Source organism: Corylus avellana, chromosome 3, assembly GCF_965113065.1.
Source record: "Corylus avellana chromosome 3, dhCorAvel1.hap1.2, whole genome shotgun sequence".
NCBI lineage: Eukaryota > Viridiplantae > Streptophyta > Magnoliopsida > Fagales > Betulaceae > Corylus > Corylus avellana.
In genome coordinates, this window is record NC_142492.1 from 1,313,524 (window position 1) to 1,335,170 (window position 21,647).

Genomic DNA, 21,647 nt, shown 5'->3' on the forward strand with positions numbered 1-21,647 from the left:
TTATAGTATATAGCTAGCATTTCTCTTAAATATTCTATATGTTGGAGCTCAAACTGAAGCTTCATGATTAAGTACTAATGATTTAGCAATCTCTAGCTCCAAATTGTCTGGGTTTGATTTCAACTTTAGAGATTCAAATTTTTGGGAGAATGTAATCGAATTGTAAGGGAGAGAGAACTTCTGACTCAAAATTTAATTAGTCTTGTAATATCACTTCCAGATTGTTAAAGTATTTATTAAATGATTAAATTTACATATTCATATAAGTTTAAGCTTTTAGAACAAACAGTGATTTAATATAATATCATAGCCAAAAATCCATCCCCAACAACTTAGTTTAGCTAGACCAACACTTGAGCAAATCCAAATTCGAAAGATAAAGTTGATTATAATTCTTTGGCATTGATCTCAACAAAACAACACTTAATTAAGCAATAGATGTGACTTAATATGGCCCTAATCATTGATGTTTTTATTGAAGAATATTTTAATATCATACAAGAAAATAAATTCTGAAAGCTGCAAATTTAATTACTAGGTAACATAAACTATTATACGTAACATGTTTAAAAAAGATATACATCTCATAATGCCAGATGAAAGCTAAACAAATAAGTTACAGAGAAAGATATTTAAAAGGAAAAACTCCACTTACACCTCTTGAAATATAAGCGAATATACAATCACACCCTCGAATTTTAAAAATTTGTAATGCCGGTATCTCATGTGTTCAGCCCCATCTAATTTCACAATTTTTTTTGTTAAAATCCCCTGGCCCCTAAAAAAAGTGAAAATTATGGTGACCCAAGGCATGCTCGTGGGTGGATCAATCTAGACCGTGGGTGAGTCTAAGGTGTTTGACATTGCAAAATAATTTTTGAATTTCGAGGTTATAATTATAAAATCGCTTACACTTCAGGGAATATAAGTAAAGTTTCTCCTAATTAAAAAGAAAAAAGAGAATCAGATTTACTCCATCCTGCGGTCACATGATGGTGCAAGTTGGGTTGTAGGGATCACGATCATAAAACACGAGCTGAGGTTGGTAACAAGGTGGTGGACATGTACACATAGGTGGTGGACATGGACATTTGTTTTCATCTTTCTTGTCTTTGTCTCCGTCCTTCTTCTTGCCATCGTCTTCTTTTTTCTTCTCCTCAGGTTTAGGTTTTGGTTTGACTTCCTCCACGCTTACTATGCTCGCATGGCCGACCTTCTTCCTCAGAGAATTGGTCAAGCAAGATACATCAACTTCATTTCCAATCACCACCACTTGATCTCTCTCTGGCCCTTCTAGTGCCACTGACGCAACGCCTATATATAAGCCAAGAGAAAATATAAGCAATTTGGAAGATAAACTCCTGATTACTAGAAGGAAGGGATAAATTTAATCATTTAATCAATATTTTTACGTACACTCTCTCGGCCCTCATGTGTCGGCTCAAACGTGAGGCCTAACAAGTAAAATATTTAATTGAAATAAGAGGTGAAAGACAAAAACGGAGTTAAGATTATAGGAATATGTACCATCTGCTGCAGCAGCTATCTTCAAGGCTTTGGTCCGGCATTTGTCACAGACCACTTGCACCTTAATGACTATCTTTTGCTGCAAAACGTAAATCAGATCATATAAATGGAGTTTTGTAAATCTTTGATTTGTTAATAGAAATTCAAGTTAAAAAGTGTAATCGACATTTAGTTTGAAGCTAATTGAAGGAGTTTTGCAAGTTCTTTTTGTTGGGTGAATTATGAAGAGGGTGTGTGCTAGCTAGCTTTCTTTAACATTAATATGCATGCATCACAATAAACCGTAAACCGGGATGGAATCAAGATTTTTCATCGAGGCCAAAGCATGAATAAGGGAGGAGGAGGAGGGACGGCCATGACGCCCTGCCCCTTGATTCCGCCCCCGGCCGTAAAGAAAAAGAAACAGTACTGTTTCCAAGACTAGATGGCTTACCTTCATATTCTTGAAAAATGCTTGACAGAAGAAGCTGGGGTTTTCAAGAAGGTGCAAATGTTATAATTCTATAAGAATCCAGTGAAGAATAAGAAGCTCAGCATATTTATAGACTTTTCTGCAACTCTAACCTGCCTATATATTACTCAAACTGGCCTTTGATTATGGGGTTTGAAGACTAAGCTGGCGATCCCCTTTTCATGGGTTCAACGTATTGTGCCCTATAACACAAAGCCACCAATTTTTTCTTATTATTTTATCCTAATTATTTTTATTTATGATTTGACATGAAGTCAATTAATTAAAGTAATAAGTCAAGTATTATTTATTAAATAACACTACTTTGTACAGTCGAAAATTTTTAATTACTAACTCCATGGCCTCATCACATGCATGTTTTGACTAATTTAGTTGAGGTGATGGCTGATGAGCTGGGCTGTAGGATTTTTCAAGTACTACGATTCCAACTTGTAAGAGAAAAATACTAGGATTTGAAGGTAAGAGAGAGAAGATTCCTAATTATCTTCTAACTTTTAATTAATCTCAATATTTCCCCTTCAGAAGAGCCTCTGTAATTTTTATTATAATATTTATCGTGTAGGTTACTAAAAAATTAAATTTATCTGTCAAATTTTGTTGCTTAATTATTTAGCCTATGTGACATTAGGTAGCACTCATGTTAACTGCTACATAAATTTGTAAGGGGTTGTAGTACCCGAAGTATTTTTCGTGTAATTGATCGGTGAAAATGAAAGTAAAAAAGAAAGATAAAAAGGAAAATTTATGTCCTCAGGCTTATGGAGGCTCATGAGGGCCACGTGGTGACGCATGGGATGCCCATTGAGACACAGCAGACAGGGGAGGATAGTGTGAAGGCCAAGGAGGATGATGGTGCAACACGGCTGAGGAGGCTAAGGACGAAGGAAATTAGATGTGAGTTGGAAAAATCCAAATCTACTTTCTCTGGATGGCACGTGGGGCTCACTCCCGGCGGAGAATGGATGAAGGTGAGGAGTGGTGGTCAGATCGAGTGGAGAGTAGTTGTGCAAGCTGAGAAACCTGTCTTGGCTTTTAACCCCCGCTTAAGACACTTTAATTTTTTATCTTAAACTTTTCTGAGCTTGCTTTTAATGACTAGGAACCTTTTGTGATTTCGACTGCAAATAGTAAATTTTGTGGGTGAGGAAATTAATTACCTACAAAAAGAAGCTCACCATTGGGAAAACCATAGTATGTAACTCTCTAGCAAGAACAAGTCTGCCAAACCATCTCATCATCTTGAGATCAAATTGAAGAAATTCTCGGATTATGACCTTGAGGACGAGGAGAAGGAATATTATGCACATGCTAGACACTCTTTTCTTTATACAAGATAACATGGTAGAATTAACAATTATGACAATAAAAGGCAATAAAAAAAATAAAATAATAAAAAGTATTTATTTTGATTATAACCCTCACCTATACAAGTAACTTCGAGGAGCAATGCTAGAAATTGTATTTTTATTATACTACTATTCCACTTTGATGACGTGACGTGACATGTCAATTAGCCCTTGTTAAAGAAAAAATAAAAAATCAAAGGTTGATTAGCACTCCCACATCGGCAAGGTAAGATAGTGGCGGAATAAAAGTATGATTTATAGCATTACTCGGGAGAATTCGGATAGAGATTCTTGGTAATTTTGATATTCAAATTGCTAGCAATTCGGGCAATAAATGTAAGAGAGTCTTTACAAGCTCACCTGCCAGAATAGATCTTGGACAACCCGCCCACTTGACCGGACATATCTATTTGGACAAATCAATTATTTGGTCATCTTTCATAACATTAACACCCAATTTTTGGTCTATTATTAATTTAGTGCCTTGTATTTACTTCCCAAACAACTTGTGAGTATTTATTTAAAGATGTATGTGAGTTGTGGCTTATATATATATATATATATATATATATATATATATATATATATATATATTTTTTTTTTTTTTTTGATATGTCCACACAAGAAGGGAGGGGATTTGAACTAGTGATCTCCGCTTCAAAAGACGTGGTCTCTAGCCGATTGAGTTACCCTTTGGGAATGTAACTTATCTAATTAAGATAGCCACATCTAGCAAAATAAGATAACCTAATGGTCACATAATTTTTTTTTAAAAAGAAAGTTATAACCTTGTAGTTGTAGCTTCTTATTTCACTTTCCTGGAATGTTTCATAAAGTAATCTACAATAAATTAAACTAAAAAAAAACTACAATAATATGAATTTCCTTCTCATGAATTTTGGATAGTTGTGATTACCCTACCACAGTAAAGTCGCCATTTTTTTTTTAATTTTTTAATAAAAGTAATCAACACTAAATTGATCAATGGTGAACGCTATAATCAATTCTACATTTTTTTTTTTTGGGAGAGAGTGACCCTTTTCAACGTGAGAGAGAATATAGCTTTTGGAAGCTTGTCACATGGTGGGCTGAAGTTGTCTGATCAATGGTGTAGTTATTCATCTAGTGGGTTTGTGCTCGTAGGTTGTTTCAGATGATTTATTTTCTCAACAAATTGCATTTACACACATAAAAAGCATGAAGTTGAAACACTCAAATTTGCATGACTTAGTAATACATATAATACTTCTCTCTCACTACATAAAAAATAACTGCACTATTGATCAAACATCTTCAGTCCGCCATGTGGTAAGCATCCAAAGGCTAATTCTCTTTCACATTAAAAATGGTCGCTCCCTCCAAAAATAAGGTAAACTTTGAGATACACTCTTTATACGAGGTTTTCTTGAGACCAATGGTTTTCGGTGACTCTTTCTCATTTCGCAAGAGTCCCGTCTAATTAACACTGCCACATCAGCAAGCAGGATAGTGGTGTAATAGAAGTGTGGTTTATCATACCTAGTAATCTCTTCATCACAAATTAGATAAGATCAGCAACTAAATACCAAAAACCATTACCACTCCTGGATGTTATTGCAAATATATAACTCATCTTCCCTACAACATAATCCTTGATCTTCATATGTCAAAAAGCTGGCGCTCCAAGCACACCCCACCCTGTACTTCTCTTTTCTCCTTTTTTCTTCTGGAAATTCTGCTTGATCATCTACTTAGCTTTCAGCAAATGGAGAGGACAAACTGATGATAAAAAGATGCTTTGATTCTCCTAATCAGAAGTACAATAATGCTTTTGAAATTCAGAAGAAGCTCAGCATGCGAACATTTTGGCTCAATACAATCATACAGTAAGCAATTCATTTGAACATTTTGGCTTCCATGTAATAAAAAGTTTACAGAGACCTTGGTTTATTTTTTCCTTTATTTCTTTTGATAGGTCACATTGAACTAAGTTATAATTTCCCATGGCTTTTAAGGTTGTTGTCAGCTTAGATCTGTAAATGCTGTGGTGCCACTCCCCTTGCTCACGCTGTCTTGTTCTTCTGAATTCAGTTTGTTTGTTTGTTTGTTTGTTTTTTCACTAATAGAAGATAATTAATTGGTAATGCAATTAACAATTCAAAAAATATAGAGTTATGGGTCTACACTCTACAGGCCCCATAGTTATTCAACAGAAGTAGCTGCAATATGTATTTCAAACAAATGATTTCAATTATAATCATTTGATTTATGGAATAGATCCAGAAGAAAAACTAGGCGCAAAATATAACTCATTACATCATGCTTATAACTTGTACATTTGATCTCAGAAACCGTATACAATGTAAACATCAAGCTCCCCACGTCCCTACACCAACAAGGTTTTGAACCCACAAGGCAGCAAATATATACCCTAGCAGTTTGAACGTCAATATGCAAACAAGGCACTAGCTCTTTGAAAAAGATAAGAAAGAAAGAAAAACAAAGGGACAAAGAAAAGCATATACATTGCTACTATGTACGAAATTGATAAAAGAGTTGAGATTAAAGGGGATACCATTTGAACAATTAGACACGATCTGGGTCCCAAGTAAGCTGGTCAATGCTCATCCGTCTCAAAGATCTAACCATGCGCTCATCAGAAGCACGAATCCGTCTCAAAGATCTAACCATGTGCTCAGATGCACGAATCCGACTTAGCGTATTCTGCATATTTTGGAAAGCAGGAATATCAATTGCTTCAGATATTCTATTACAGTGCAATGGATCTTCAGAGAAATTGATAAGAGCCTCTGCAGCATTATCCCTCATTTCCTCAGAGTCATCATGCATCAATTCAATGAGAAACGGGATTACTCCCGCATTCGCAAGTGCCACTCGATCCGCCTCATCATAACTCAATTGGGCAATAGCCCCAGACACTTTTTCCTTAACTTCACTATTTCCCTCTCTCAAAAGCTCAACTAGAAGTGGAATTGCACCCGAATTTCGCACAACAGATACCGTGTGCTTGTAACCTGAGAGATCCCAAAAAACATCAGCAGCTGCAGCCTTTGCTTCATCATCACCTTCTCTCAGAATCCCGACCAAGTGCTCAGCAATCTCAACTGCATTCACTTCTGCAACAGCCAGTATACAAAACACATCCTCGGCAATATCCCTACCAATAGGTTCGGGTCCCCGAAGAAGTTCAGCATATAAAGGTATTGCCCCCGCTTGAGCAACAGGCCTAATGTAATCAATATGAGTGGAGATCACACCGAGAGAATTACCCACAACAAGTTTTGTACTGCTATCCCCATCTCTGAACAACTCAACAAGCACCGGTATAACACCTAATTCAACAAGCATACGCCTCACACGTCTTGTAACCCCAAGCAACCCCATTGCTTGACAAGCTCTTTCCCTAGAGACCATGCTACCACATCTAGCAGCCTCAACAAGAAAGTGAAGGCCTCCTAAACTGGTAAGGACCCTCCTAACCTCTCTCAACAATGTCAATGCACTCAGAATCTCCAACAAGTACCCCCTAGTAGCATCCCTGTATAAATTTAACATATTGATGATAATTTCCAGTCCACCATTTCTAGCTACTATCTCGCGATTCATACTACTAAAATTGACAAGAATCCACAAACATTTTATCATAACTCTCCGAAAACCATTATCAGAATCTGGCAATAACCTCAGTATAGATTGTATGGCACCGGATTCCCCTATCTCTGTTTCCAACCCACCATCACCTCGACGAGCAATACATTTTAAGCAATATACAGCAGCTTCTTGAATTGGCTGACTCGAATTATTAGAAGGTCCATTGCTAAGAAGTTCGGCTAGGATCGGTATGGCACAGGCTAATATATTTTCAGGGGCATGTTCAGCGAGATGGGCTAGCTTAATTGTGCCCTTTATTCGCATCGCCTCATTCCCAGAGGATATGACATGTTCGTACTGATAGATCGCTTTTTCCCAATCTGGGTTCAAATTTTCTTGGATATTATCTGTCCCTGAATGACCCATTACAGAAAATTCAAGCCTGATTCGAGAAATCCTACCCAAACCCTTCAATTTCAAGATTCAAAAGAAGAACAACGACAACAACACTACTAATACAAACAAAAAGAACACACTTGAAGACAATACCAAGAAGCTTTTTCACATGTCAGAATTAACAGCTTATCATAACAAACAGAAACAATTGGTACATAAGAAGGAAAATTGTGAATACCCTTTTGGATTGGTTGCTAAAATATGCAGATTCACAGAGCTAAAACAGCTTGAACTGAATCCAGTCCTCAAAGTGCAATCCATGGGAGAAGTACCCCTCCTCGTTCTGCAGCTATAGTTGGGCTTGGTCTGCAAAAGCTGAACTCACTAAAAGCGCATTAAGTGTTGGGCTTGAAATAGGGATCCACGTGAAATTTATCATGTAAGTCACTAAAATATAAATGGGATAATTTTTGAGTCATTTTAACAAATACAATTTGGATAAATAAGATTAATGGAATCCTTCTTACTACTAATTACACAAAATTTGACCAGAGAGTCAATCTATTTGATAAAAAATAATTGTTAACAGAAATTAGTTATACCTAATTCAATAATCATTTTTGATCTAATATCCACCAAGCAACAAAAAAAGGTAAATCCCTTATGATACGCCTAATCGAACTCGATTATTGACCGAGTGAATATATCGGGCATTACATGATATGTCCTATTAGCCCACTTTTTTAGCAAATATCCCAAACACAACCCATTTTTAAAAAACATAAAAACGACTTTGATGTTTATATCATATCAAAACACTTTAACAAATAGTGTACACTCGGTCAGCAAATATGTTGATGAGATATGAATGTAGCACATGACATGGTGTAGGTACTATGTGCTTGCTTGCCTGTTGCCACCTAGGATGCCTAGGAATTATGGCAGAGAGAAAAAAATAATAATAATAATAATAATAAAAAATAAAAAATTGTTGGAAATAGTGGGAGTAGGGAAGAGTTATGCTGGATATATATATTTGCATGTTTGTCTCTCTTCCTCTCAACCACAAGCAGGGAGTGACAGACCACCTCAAACTTATGGTTAATTATCTGTTCTCCTTTTGTTTTCACTGCCTGTCCAAATCATCAATGAATGAAGTTAACTCATCAATTTCCCTACCTTTTTCATAAACAGATAAATAAATATGATTTTTTCTGCCTCTCTCTCTACTCCTATACAGAGAAGGTATAATTTTGGCCGTAGTTTTGTAGGTCAAATGTATGTTGTTCTTTTAAAAATGCACGATTTTAGAAACAGTGTAAAACACTATTTAAACAGACCCAGAACAACTATACATGTTAATATGGTATAGTGCAGTGCAATAATGCAGCTGTTGGTAAGCTGCAACCTGCAGGGCATTAATGCAGGTGTTGGCCATGGAAGTTAACTCACATTTCCATGTCAAATTCAAAGTGAATGAACATTGAGTAGTACAGTTACTATTATCTGGTGGAAGAGCTTTTTCATGTTGTTTTCTCTATTTAATTAGATGAAAGCCATTGTAAATATCACAATTTTCAGCACTCCACAAAGTCAAAATTTCCACTTTCAAAAGTAGGATAAGGTCTGGTGAATAAAAGCATTCACCACCTTTTCCCAGAATATTATGAGTTCTTTTATTTTTAAGTTTTTTCTAAACTGTCTGATTGCTTACGTGGCACTTACTATATTAATCATTAAATAATTAAACTGAACTGATAGCTTTATTTATTATTATTATTTTTTTAAATGGTCATTCTTTCATTAAAAAACTCAGTCCATAGACTCTTGCTCAGCAAGTACAATGTCTTAAATACACATGGAATTTTCTTCTATCCATACTTGTTCTTCATCATGGCCAAGGGCAAACTTCGCAAGACGATGAGCCGCGCCTCATTTGCCTCCCGCCCAACATGCCCTACAACCCAAGATTGGATACTATTAAGGATAATACGAGTGTCTTCAATCAATTGTCCATATCGACTCTAGCTGGAACCTTCTTCAATTGAACCGATAGCTTATTAGTGTCACATGGTACTCATGTAAACTGTCACACAAGTTTGTATGAGAATTATAATACAAGTTATACCACTTAAGCATTCTCCTTATGTCTTTGAAGTACACTTAGAAAGTTTGAGAAATTTGGCTAGCTATATCATTATATATATATTAATTCAGGCTGAGAATCTTTGGCACGATCCATGAATTCGACATGAACTCAACACGAAATTAAAAAAATTATGGTTGAAGGACCTGACCCGTTTAATTAAATTGGTTAGACTATAATTAACTTATATAGTCTTATACATATTCACGCCTTGATATAATTCAAATCCGACACGCAACATTTGGGCTAAATTTTTTTGCCATCACACGAGAATCCGACACAAACCCAATACAAAATCAGCATGTTAAAGTTGAGGGGTTTGACCCGTTTAACTATATATATTTATATTTTTACTCACAACTCAATATGACCAAAACCCAACATACAAACATGAATTGCTACTCGTAATTTTAACCCGGCCGACATGCACCTTTATAAAGGGGTGTTAACTAAATGGGGATACTAGATATTGGGAGTAAAGTAGACAAAAGCTGAGGTCAACATCCAAAAGGAAGTGTGGAAGGACTTTTGTGGCATCAAATGAGTTGCATTGGATGCCCTAATAATAGGCACACATTGAGGTGTTTAATTTGGAGGAAAAAGCATGGCTCTCCCTCCCTTCCCTCTCTGTCTTTATCTTCTATCTTCCACCTTTTGCCTTGGATTGCAACATGGAACATATGTCGCCTAGAAAGCTAACAATGATTAGGAGGAATCATGTGAGGCAGCTAAGCAAAAGGGACTTTGGTTGATGTCGATATACGAGGAAATATCCCCTACACTCTAAAAGTCCTACCTAATTTTGAGGTTGCCTCTCTTTCTTTCAAGACAATATCATTGTATATTATTATTATTATTATTATTATTATTATGTGTGTGTTAAATGGGAAAAAAATAATGGTTCCATTTATTAAATTTTTTGTTTTATGACTTTTTTTTTCTCAAAATAAAAATATTAATCAACAATTCAAACATAAATTACATTTTCTTTTATGTCATATCAAAATATATTTTTTTAAATTAGAATAAGCTCAATATATATATATATATATATATATAGTGGGAAGAAATCTAAATTATATTGAAATTCCACAATATTTTGAATAATTAAATTCCGAAAGTTAATTTGTCCTATTAGAAAGATAAATATCAGTAAAGTACAAAAGTTTTAATTGATCCCATGTGGTTGAACTAACAGCTATGTTTGGCAAGGGACCGGGCCGGCACTATAGCTGGAACGGCACTGTTCCAGCTACAGTGCCATATGACACGTGGCAGCAGAAATTAATTTTTTATCTTAATTTTTTTTTTAAAGCAAAATATTTATAAAAAACAAAAAAAAATGAGGGGAAATATGGGGTGGCTGGAGCCACCCCCAGGCCGATCTGGGGGTGGTTCGACCACCCTCATGGCCAAGGGGGTGGTCTGGCCACCCCCTTGGCCAAAAAAAAAAAAAAAAAAAAAAAAGGGGAACGGGTGCATTTGGGGGTGGCCGGACCACCCCCAATGGGCTGGGGTAGTTTCGGCCACCCCATATCGGCCGTATGGGGTGGCCGAAACCACCCCCAACCCCATGGGGGTGGTCCGACCACCCCCAAATGCATCGATCCTTTTTTTTTTTTTTTGGCCAAGGTGGTGGCCGGACCACCCCCTTGGCCATGGGGGTGGTCGAACCACCCCCAGATTGGCCTGGGGGTGGCTGGAGCCAAAAATGGGGTGGTCCGGCCACCCCATTTTGGGCCAAGGGGTGGCTGGAACCACCCCATATTTCCCCTCATTTTTTTTATTTTTTATTTTAATATTTTGCTTTAAAAAAAAAAATTTAAGATAAAAAATTAATTTTTGCTGCCACGTGTCATATGACACTGTAGCTGGAACAGTGCCGTTCCAGCTACAGTGCCGGCCCGGTCCCTTGCCAAACATAGCTAACGTGATTTAACATAACATGAGGCTTGTGTTGTCGCAAACGGATTCGGTTTACATGCTGTTATTTTAATAATAGTATGTATGTTGTAGTTTAATCAAGAATCAAGATTGAATTTCTTAAAATTTTTCTTTGTTTTCTCTCTTATTAAAAACTTCTAAAATTAAATCAACTTTAAAATTCAATCTTGACCATTGATTAAACTATAACTTATATGCTGTTATTTTAATAACAACATGCCGTGCCAAACAATCCATATTTTGACCAACAGTTACCGTTGACAATGGTGGCCGTTCTACATCATGTCAAGCTACATCTCCAGTGATTTTGGTTGAAAATAATAAGGGATAATTTCAGAAAACCCCCATGAAGTTCCAGCCGATTTGAAAAGACCCCCCTGAATTTCCAAAGCTCTCACTTAGACCCCCTGAACTTTGGTTTTCTCTCACTTTGGACCCCTTTAACATTAAACTACGTCGTTTTGGATGTTTTATACCCATTTTACCCTTCCTCAAAACTATGTCGTTTTGTGTCCTAAAATCACAACACATATCCAGCCCAAAACGACGTCGTTTTAAGCATAATTTTTTTTTTTTAATTAAAAAAAGTAAAATATATATATAATAAAAAAAAATAAAAAATAAAAAAAAAAAACGGGGGTGGCTACAGCCACCCCCTGGCCGATCTGGGGGTGGTCGAGCCACCCCCATGGCCAAGGGGGTGGTCCGGCCACCCCCTTGGCCCCAAAAAAAAAAAAAAAAAAAAAGGGATGGGGTGTTTTTGGGGGTGGCCGGACCACCCCCAAGGGGCTGGGGTGGTTTCGGCCACCCCATACCGGCCGTATGGGGTGGCCGAAACCACCCCCAGCCCCTTGGGGGTGGTCCGGCCACCCCATATGCACCCCCCCCGCCCCCCCGTTTTTTTTTTTTTTTTTTTTTTTTTTTTTTTTTTTTTTTTTTTTTTAACCCTTTTGGGGGTGGCCGGACCACCCCCATGGCCAAGGGGGTGGTCCGACCGTACAGGGGGTGGCTCTGCCACCCCCTTGGCCAAAAATGGGGTGGTTCGGCCACCCCATTTTGGCCAAGGGGGTGGTTGAAGCCACCCCAGTTTTTTTTTTTTTTTTTTTTTTTTTTAATTTTTTTTTTTTTTAAATTTTAAAATTTTTTTTTAAAAAAAAAAATAAAAATTAATGCCTAAAACGACGTCGTTTTAGGCTGGGTAATTTTAGGACACAAAACGACGTAGTTTTGGGGAAGGGTAAAATGGGTATAAAACATTCAAAACGACGTAGTTTAATGTTAAAGGGGTCCAAAGTGAGAGAAAATGGAAGTTCAGAGGGCTTAAATAAGAGTTTTGGAAATTCAGGGGGGTCTTTTCAAATCGGCTGGAACTTCAGGGGGGTTTTCTGAAGTTATCCCAAATAATAACATACCTAATGCCAATTTCTGACACAATTTTTCCTCCAATATAAAATAAAATCAAAGATTTGGTTTATTTTATTTTATTTTAATGAATTAAATTATAATCCAACTATATAACATTATGCTCATGTACTGATATTATTCGAATTTGACACACAATATTTTAAAATTGATAATTTTTAATATTATCTACAAATTCGACACAAATGTAGATCGGGCTATGATTAATATATATAGTCTTATGTATGTAATAGAGCAAATATTTTACAATTTCCAAAAAAATAAAAAAAAAGTTTAACATGCTCTAACTCTTAATTGGGAACCATGGCTACAGCCCATTAACAATTGAGAAGTCTTATACATTCTAATTTTTTTTTTTTTTTCTTAAAAGTTGGTTCTCAAATAATGTGTCATCATCTCATGAGATTTATTATTTTAGAAAATATGCCACCAACTCATGGGACTGTGATACGTCATTTGAGAACCAACTTTTAAAACAAAAATTTGAAATATTTAGCATTTCTCTTTCACAATTAGATAAAGTTTACTTTTAATTTGTTTGAAAAAATGTTCAAGATACTATTCTATTAAATTGACATTTATTTTTAAAATATATGAGAATCATGCTTCCGGTTAATTATACAAATAAAAATCACGCGTTCAAATAACAAGTCATCAAATTAATAAACTAAATTCAAAAAAAAATTCAAAAAAAAAAGGTGTTAAACTAAGGATTTTGAGACATCTAAATAGGTAAAATTGTTTGGGAGGGGGGTTTCCATTTGTCAACCATCAACATCATGAGCAGTCAAAAACCGACTCTATGTACTTGTAATCAAGTATTTGTGATGTAATCAGACGTACGTACATTGAATTTTAACAAGTGGTTGTCAATTTGATCACGATTATTATTATTAACATGTAAATAAACATGTCTACTTCTTCATCAATGATTCAGTAATCCTACAAAATTCTTACCAAAAAATAAAAATAAATAATCCTATAAATTGATGAGAAGAAGAATTCTATTTTAGCAATGAAATTAAAAGGACTTATTATTTATTTATTAACAAATAGGAAAAACAAACAAGGATATTGTAATAGGGGCATATTGAAGAATCATGACAAACATGAAAGGGTTGTTTTGATTCTTTATCATGCATTACTGGATGAGTAACAACAAAAGCAGGTCCCATCACCTATATATATGCTTTTACAATTCTTCAAGTTTATTATCCGAGTAAGAGTGCGTTTGGTCCCGTAATTTCCCTTAATTTTGCAGGCTAAACATATGCTCGCAAAATAAAATTGTAGAGAGTTTGCATAGCAGGTAAGATAATACATTTTTAAAAACGTATTATTTTAAAAGTTGAATCGTAATTTTACCAAACAGTTAAAAATCGTGTTTCTGTTAACTCTGTTTTAAAACTATTAAACCAAATGAGCACTAAAAACAAAAGAAAAACAATATAAAGACGGAGTGGTGTTCCGTCATCATTTTACTTCTCAATGCAGTGTATCACTTGTTAATAGACGATAGAAAAGCCAAGTAAGATCAACTTGCGTGAGGGCCGCTACAACTAAATTTACTAGCATTATTGTGGCTCGAGCTTGTCCATCAATAAGGATTCTCACTCAAGCAAATTGATGTAAAGATTTAAGTTTTTTTTTTTTAATAATTTTTTTGTTGGTGTGAATGTGATGTTTGTTGTACTTTGTTATAGTACTCCTCTTAAAAAAAAAATAAAAAATAAAAAATAAAATAAAAGGCCAACTTGTGTGGAAAATGATTCGTGTCCCTTATTATGGTGAAAAAGATATGCTCTCATTTTATTGGTAAATTATTTTTTTGAGAAAGCTTGTAAAAAAGAGCTATATATATATATATATATATATATATATATTTGTGGATAAAAAGAGTCAAATCATCACCTTTGTATATGTATTAAAAGTCGGGATAAGTCGTTGCTAAAGTTGATTGGTAATCATGATCATATCTCCGGTGCATGCGCATTAAGTGAGTATCGAAAGTGTCTTCTCGCTTAAATAATGCCTTAATAAACCCCTTTTTTTTACTTGATTTTGGTGGCTTTAGCTGCTCTACTTGATTAAGATAAGAGTAATGATACTTGTAAATTATATTTTTATTCCAAAACCATGATGATCTGACCATTTCAATCAATCTTAGAATATAGTTGTGTGATAAAAATTTAATTTTTATCATTAGTTTTAAGATAAAATGATGTAGTCCTCAATGACTAACTCAATCTAGTCAGAGTCACATCTCATCAAACAAAAGTCATTAGTTCAAATCACTATCTTTCATTTCTCTTCCCTTGTACAACCATGTAAAAGAATAAAAATAAAAAATAAATAAAAATAAAAGGATGCAACCTCAAACCCCTAATAAGATATAGTAGTCTCAACTAACTCTTTGATCGATCATTATTTAAAAAAAAATAAAATAAAATAAAATTACATCGGTTGTGAGGTAGTTTTTGGATAAAAATGTAATTTATAGTATTACACAATGCAAATGTTATATAGTTTATACCACATTTTTATCTCACAACTTTCTCATATCCAACTAACCCTTGAATTTTTTTTTTTTTTTAATTTTTTTTTAAAAAAATTAACAATGACTAATACAAGGGTTTGTTTGGACCACCACATCATTGTGGGATAAAATTATAATTTCCAGCATTATTCCATTACAGTTAACCTAAATGGATATGAAATTTTATGGAAAAAGTTTTATTTCAAGAGAGTTTAGAGGAAATTATATATACTCTATCTATTAAATTATCTTTTAGTTGTAGAGCACATGATTCTCACAAACATTTTTAATAATACATATAAGTAATATTACACGTTCTATTAATTATATTAAAATTATAAACATGAAAATCACGTACTTTAAGAAAATTCCTCAACCCAATTTAAAGAAAAACCTCAATTTGTTAAAATTTGTGTTTTCTATGTTTTGTTGTTTCTTATCAAACAACAACATTAAAAAACAAACTAAAACACAAAACACCTTTAAAAAAAAAAAAAGGTCAAATTTCAATATCATATCACATCAAAATACTTTTTTCAAAAATAAAAAGCACAGGAAAAAAAAAACACAGTAACAAACCAATTAAAAGGAAAATGATAAACTAATAAATCCTTGTTGGTTTTATTTTATTTTAACAAAAAAAAAAAAAAATGAAAAGCAAAAGGGGAAAAATGGTAAGTGGTAAAGTCAAAACCCCTTGATAGTAAAGACCGATCAGAAAATAATCTTTTTTTTTTTTTTTTTGACATGTCCACACAAGGGAAGGGGGAGGGGGATTCGAACTAGTGACCTCCGCTTCATTAAGCATGGTCCACAACCAATTGAGCTACCCCTTGGGAACGATCAGAAAATAATCTTAATCTAAACAGAATGTTCAGTTCTCACCCTCACGTGTAATCTTAATCTAAACTATAATTTACTAAATATTAATTACCCATGTGTTATTTCTGCCCTAATTTTACTCAACCAATTTCTCTCTCACAAGATCTTTTCCTTCATTGACCAGTAAATCCTATCTATCCGGCCAGTTGAACTAGTCACCCTCCATGTTCATTTTACCCAAGTTACTCAAACTGCTCTCATAACCATTTTCAAAGTACCAAAAATTATATGTAACTATTTCTTTTAATTGTGTAAATAATATAAATTAATTGTATGCATAATCCACAGTAATTACTACTGCTCTCCTCTCACCAAGAAAGTAAAGGCCAAGTCAAAGAACCCACCACTGACCATCTTTTATTAGAAGGGTGACAGTATATTTTCCATTTCAAGTGAAATAAAAAAATTACGGTTTTATGAACATATTTAACAATATAGATAAAGTCATTGGTGTTCGTTCCTTTACACCCAACCTAAATATATAACTGCTCACTGTTTCTTTCTTAGAGCAAAATAGCCACTCAAGAGGATACACCAATAATAATAATATACTTAATATATATATATGATGATAATAATGTTTAAGGTCCCATGCTTTGACATATATAATTAGGCCCCTTTATCTCCAAAAGAAAAGTAAGAGGAATCTATTTAATGACATTTCATATCAATCTAAATCAAATTTTAACGAACCCGCATGTGTAGTCAATTAGAAAGATGGACACCTCCATTCATTGATAGGAGCAACGAAAAAGATTGAGAAAAAAGGTTAATGTCAACTTAAAGTGAAAGTTTTGAATAAATCTGCCTAAGAAAAAGATATACACAACGGACGGATTGCTGAGCTCTCAAAACCCTTTACATCAACCTGATAACAATCCAAGTACCCCATGCACAATATGAAATGATAATTCAAATACTAAAATACCAAGGATTTGATTGGCTAATTAGGTTCTGTTTTCAATGATTCATATTTAATTTCATTTTCTTTCCCTTTTACATGAGAAACTTGAAATTAAATATAAACTATTGAAAAAGCTTCGATTCAAAGAGAGTGATTTTTACAATTGTCATCATTTACGTCATGCATCTGGAAACAAATTCAAGGAAGCTCGATGATTAATGTTAATTGTTGGTACAGTACGTAAAGCTTCTTTTTTTCCTAATCAAAAAGTCATAATGCAGTGAGACAAATTGTTTCTATCAATTCTAACTAGACCTGATCATAGTGAAAGAGCTGAGATGATGGAAATCACAGACAGTGGCGAAGATAGGATATTTTTTTTTTGTAGGTGTAGAAAGTGTGATTAATAATTAATTAATATAATATAATGTTATATTTTAATATTGTTTATTTGATCAAGTAACACTATAGCAAGACTATACCTCTATTTTATCTCCAAATGTGATGTATTATATCAAAAATTAATAGTGATTCATTCCAAATTGAATAGTGATTTTAAAATCTATATACTTCTCATGTCAACAAAAAAAAAAAAAATCTATGTACTTTTGAAAATAAGAGAACGACATGAATCTTACTTACAGCATTACTCTGATTTACCCAAAAACCAACATATATAAATATTTATTTAAAACACAATATTATTTCAATTAATTACTTCTAATATTTAATTATCTATCAATAATATGCAATTTTTTTAAAGATATTGTCTTTCACACTAGCATCTAATATCTTTTCTAGAGCAAAAACATACTAATAAGAAAAGAAGATTAGTTTAAGTGGTTGAAATGCTACCTATGTGGGTTGAAAAAAAAAAAACAAAAAAAACAAAAAAACAAAAACAAAAGAAAAGAAAAAAAAAAGGAAAGTGGGTCTTGGAGAGATGAGAGACTTCGAGAGAGTGAAATTTAGTGGGTATGGACTTATGGCTTTGGGACTGACGCGCCAGCTAGCATCCTTCAGACCCATGCCTAGCTATCAGCATCTTCTCCTTATTTTTCATTTCTCACATTTACAAAAGCCTTTCACCTTTCTTCTTCAAATTCATGTCCATAAAAGGTCTTGAGAGAGTAAATCAAATCCAAGTCTAAAAATAATCAATTGAAGAAGAGAGAAGCCAACCAAAAGAAGAAGCAAGAGAAGAAAAGAAAATAAGAATCAGAATTCTCATTCAAGATTTGCTATATATTTCTTTTCTTTTTATTTTCTCTAAGCAAACAAAGTAGAAGAATAAGAAGAAAGAAAAATAGTAGGGGCTGAAAGAGGAAGAGGGCTTAAAAAACCTCAAAAATTTGGGGTGTAAACTTTTTTTTTTCAGGATTTTTGCAGGGCAGGCGCCCCTGCATGTATCCACCATTGATCGCAAACGCTCTCTCAAGTCAATCCGGTCTCGGCAGGAAATGAGTGAGCTAAGGTTTTTATTTTTAGAGTCGAACTTTCACCCTAATACAAGCCAACCACATGTAAATTTCTTTGAAATCATTGAACAAAAACAAAATATATGGCAGCGTACTTCTGAAGTAAGACGACTTTGTCCAAATGTGCATGACCATACATGGATGCTTTACCTTTGCCTTACTCTAAAAGCCTCATTCAACGTACACCCGATAAGATCTCTCGTCTGATCCAAGTCGTCTTTTATCGCGGGCCAAAGAAGAAGATCGAAAGCAATATATAGCAACAGCCATGGGCATGGCAGGGCATGTAATTCTTTCATTGTTGTTGACTTGTTGTGGTGTGGCTTTCATGGTCATGAGACGAAACATGCTTGTCAATTGGTTCATATTTCATTTTCATGGAAGCAATGAAGAAGCCGGAGAATATTTTGGATAAACAGTACTTGTGTGTGGTCCACTACTACTTAATTTCTCACACACCTGAGGAAATGATGAAAAAGAAGATAGAATATTACCGGCGCCGGAGGCCTTACGTACCATTAAAAATCCAGATCGAGGCACTATCTTAGCAATGGGGACGATCATGATAGGAAGCACTACGTACCTCAATTATCACTCTCTAATTAATTGACGAAAAAATGAAAAAGAAAAAGAACATATATCTACCATTAGCTACGCTTAGTTTGTTAAAACATTCTCTTTAACAAACAAACAAAATACTCGCAAAACATTAAATAATAGGAGTTTTTGTCGGTTGTTAGAATATTGAATAATAGGGAAAAACCAAAAGGTACTCATCCATGCCAACTTATGATGATGTGAGATCCGTACGTAGAGTATTGGTTGTACTTTAACTTTTCTCTATTTGCCAACGACTTAACTCAACGGTCTTGTGAGATGACCTCCAAAGTGCATTAATTCTTTGTCAAGGTTCGCATGCAGTCCTATTCCAAAGGCTGTACAAAATTGTAAGGGAGAGAGAACTTCTGACAAAAAATTTAATTAGTCTCGTAATATCATTTTTAGATTGTTAAAGTATTGATTAAATAATTAAATTTATATATTTCTAGCCATAAGCTTAGGTTTTTAGAACAAGCAGTGATTTAATATAATATTAGAGCCATAAATCCATATTCAGTAACTTAGTTTAGCTAGACTAACACTTGAGCAAATCCAAATTTGAAAGATAGAGTTGATTATAATTCTTCGGCATTGATCTCTACAAAACAACAATTAATTATGCAATAGATGTGACTTAATATGGTACTAATCATTGATGTTTTTATTGAAGAGTATTTTAACATCTTACAAGAAAATAAATTCTGAAAGCTGCAAATTTAATTACTAGGTAACATAAACTATCATACGCAACAAGTTTAAAAAAGATATACATCTCAGAATGCCAGATGAAAGCTAAACAAATAAGTTACAAAGAAAGATATTTAAAAAGAAAAACTCCATTTACACCTCGAAATATAAGCAAATATACAATCACACCCTCAAATTTAAAGAATTTGCAATGTCGGTATCTCATGTGTTCGGCCCCTTCTAATTTCACAATTTAAAAAAAAAATACCGCAGCCCCTAAAAAAAGTGAAAATTATGGTGACCCAATTAAGGCATGCTCATGGGTGAGTCCAAGGCGCCCTTCGACATTGCAAATTAATTTTTGAATTTCGAGGTTATGATTACAAAATCGCTTACACTTCAAGGAATGGTAAAGTTTCTCCTAATTAAAAAGAAAAAAGAGAATAAGATTTATTCCGTCCCGCGGTCACATGATGGTGCAATTTGAGTTATAGGGATCACAATCATAAAACACGAGCTGAGGTTGGTAACAAGGTGGTGGACATGTAGGTGGACATGGGGGTGGTGGTGGTGGTGGTGGTGGTGGTGGTGGAGGTGGAGGTGGAGGTGGAGGTTTGACTTCCTCCACGCTTACTATGCTCGCATAGCCGACCTTCTTCCTCAGAGAACTTATCAAGCAACATACATCAACTTCATTTCCAATCACCACTACTTGATCTCTCTCTGGCCCTTCTAATGCCACTGATGCAACCCCTATATATAAGCCAAGAGAAAATATAAGCAATTTGGGAGATAAATTTCATATAATGGGGGATACATTTAATCATTTAATAAATACTTTTACGTACGTTCTCTCGGCCTTCACGTGTCGGCTCAAACGTGAGGCCTAACAAGTAAAATATTGAATGGAAATAAGAGGTGTACATACCATCAGCTGCAGCAGCTATCTTCAAGGCTTTGGTCCGGCATTTGTCACAGACCATTTGCACCTTAATGACTATCTTTTGCTGCAAAACGTAAATCAGATCATATAAATGGGGTTTTGTAAATAATTGCTGTAGAGTTTTGTAAATCTTTGATTTGTTAATAGAATTTCAAGTTAAAAAGTGTAGTCGACATTTAGCTTGAAGCTAATTGAAGGGGTTTTGCAAGTTCTTTTTGTTGGGTGAATTATGAAGAGGCCATGTGCTAGCTAGCTTTCTTTTACATGCATCACAATAAACCATAAACCGGGACGGAATCAAGATTTCTCGTCGGGGCCAATGCATGAATGAGGGAGGAAGAGGAGGGACGGCCATGACGCCCCTAATTCCGCCCCTGCCGTAAAGAAAAAGAAACATTACTGTTTCCAATGCAAGAAACAGCATGTTTGGACTAGATGGCTTACCTTCATATTCCTGAAAAATGCTTGACAGAAGAAGCAGGGGTTTTCAAGAAGGTGCAAATGCTATAATTCTATAAGAATCTCTGCATATTTATAGACTTTTCAGTAACTCTAACCTGCCTATATAATACTGAAACTGGCCTTTTTTTTTTTTTTTTTTTTTGATAATTATTGCATTGCAAGAAACCAAACAACAAAACAACAAACTACAAGAAACAAATAGAGAGGGAAGGATCCTTCCCACTAGCTAGAGGAGAAGAAAGGAAAGGGGTAAAGGAAAAGGGAATGTTGCCAGAGTGAGACCTAGCTGCGGCCTAACGTGCCACTGGGTA

The 21,647-nt window shown here is 34.6% G+C and overlaps 3 protein-coding genes across 7 annotated transcripts; all 3 read right to left on the reverse strand.

Annotated features, from left to right (window-relative positions):
- Positions 1 to 551: 551 nt before the first annotated feature.
- On the reverse strand, positions 552 to 2,106 carry LOC132176377 (heavy metal-associated isoprenylated plant protein 47-like). Its single transcript, XM_059588568.2, has 3 exons — positions 1,961 to 2,106; positions 1,528 to 1,606; positions 552 to 1,314 (listed from the first exon to the last, which is right to left on the reverse strand). Exons 1-3 carry the CDS (start codon positions 1,964 to 1,966, stop codon positions 986 to 988), a joined length of 414 nt encoding a protein of 137 aa, XP_059444551.1. The 5' UTR covers positions 1,967 to 2,106; the 3' UTR covers positions 552 to 985.
- A 2,384-nt stretch (positions 2,107 to 4,490) lies between these two features.
- Positions 4,491 to 7,702, reverse strand: LOC132176655 (uncharacterized). Of its 5 annotated transcripts, XM_088514242.1 has the most exons (3): positions 7,571 to 7,702; positions 5,900 to 7,349; positions 4,493 to 5,131 (listed from the first exon to the last, which is right to left on the reverse strand). In XM_088514242.1, the coding sequence occupies exon 2, from the start codon at positions 7,258 to 7,260 to the stop codon at positions 5,911 to 5,913; it is 1,350 nt and encodes a 449-aa protein (XP_088370368.1). In that variant the 5' UTR covers positions 7,261 to 7,349; positions 7,571 to 7,702; the 3' UTR covers positions 4,493 to 5,131; positions 5,900 to 5,910. The 5 variants fall into 5 exon arrangements, with proteins under 5 accessions (XP_059444908.2, XP_059444906.2, XP_059444905.2 ...); XM_059588925.2 differs by having other exon boundaries at positions 4,491 to 5,059; positions 5,900 to 7,702; XM_059588923.2 differs by having other exon boundaries at positions 4,491 to 5,103; positions 5,900 to 7,702.
- A 12,695-nt stretch (positions 7,703 to 20,397) lies between these two features.
- On the reverse strand, positions 20,398 to 20,947 carry LOC148586665 (heavy metal-associated isoprenylated plant protein 47-like). The gene is made up of 2 exons (XM_088514243.1): positions 20,860 to 20,947; positions 20,398 to 20,684 (listed from the first exon to the last, which is right to left on the reverse strand). The coding sequence occupies exons 1-2, from the start codon at positions 20,912 to 20,914 to the stop codon at positions 20,398 to 20,400; spliced, it is 342 nt and encodes a 113-aa protein (XP_088370369.1). The 5' UTR covers positions 20,915 to 20,947.
- Between the last annotated feature and the right edge of the window lie 700 nt (positions 20,948 to 21,647).

Bases quoted from the DNA above. Each gene is read 5' to 3' on its own strand.
- LOC132176655 (XM_059588925.2), bottom strand. From the start codon at position 7,362: ATGGGTCATTCAGGGACAGATAATATCCAAGAAAATTTGAACCCAGAT.
- LOC132176377 (XM_059588568.2), bottom strand. The intron at 1,315-1,527 runs GTACATATTCCT...GCTTATATATAG, and splicing joins GATAGCTGCTGCAGCAGATG to GCGTTGCGTCAGTGGCACTA.
- LOC148586665 (XM_088514243.1), bottom strand. From the start codon at position 20,914: ATGGTCTGTGACAAATGCCGGACCAAAGCCTTGAAGATAGCTGCTGCA. The intron at 20,685-20,859 runs GTATGTACACCT...GCTTATATATAG, and splicing joins GATAGCTGCTGCAGCTGATG to GGGTTGCATCAGTGGCATTA.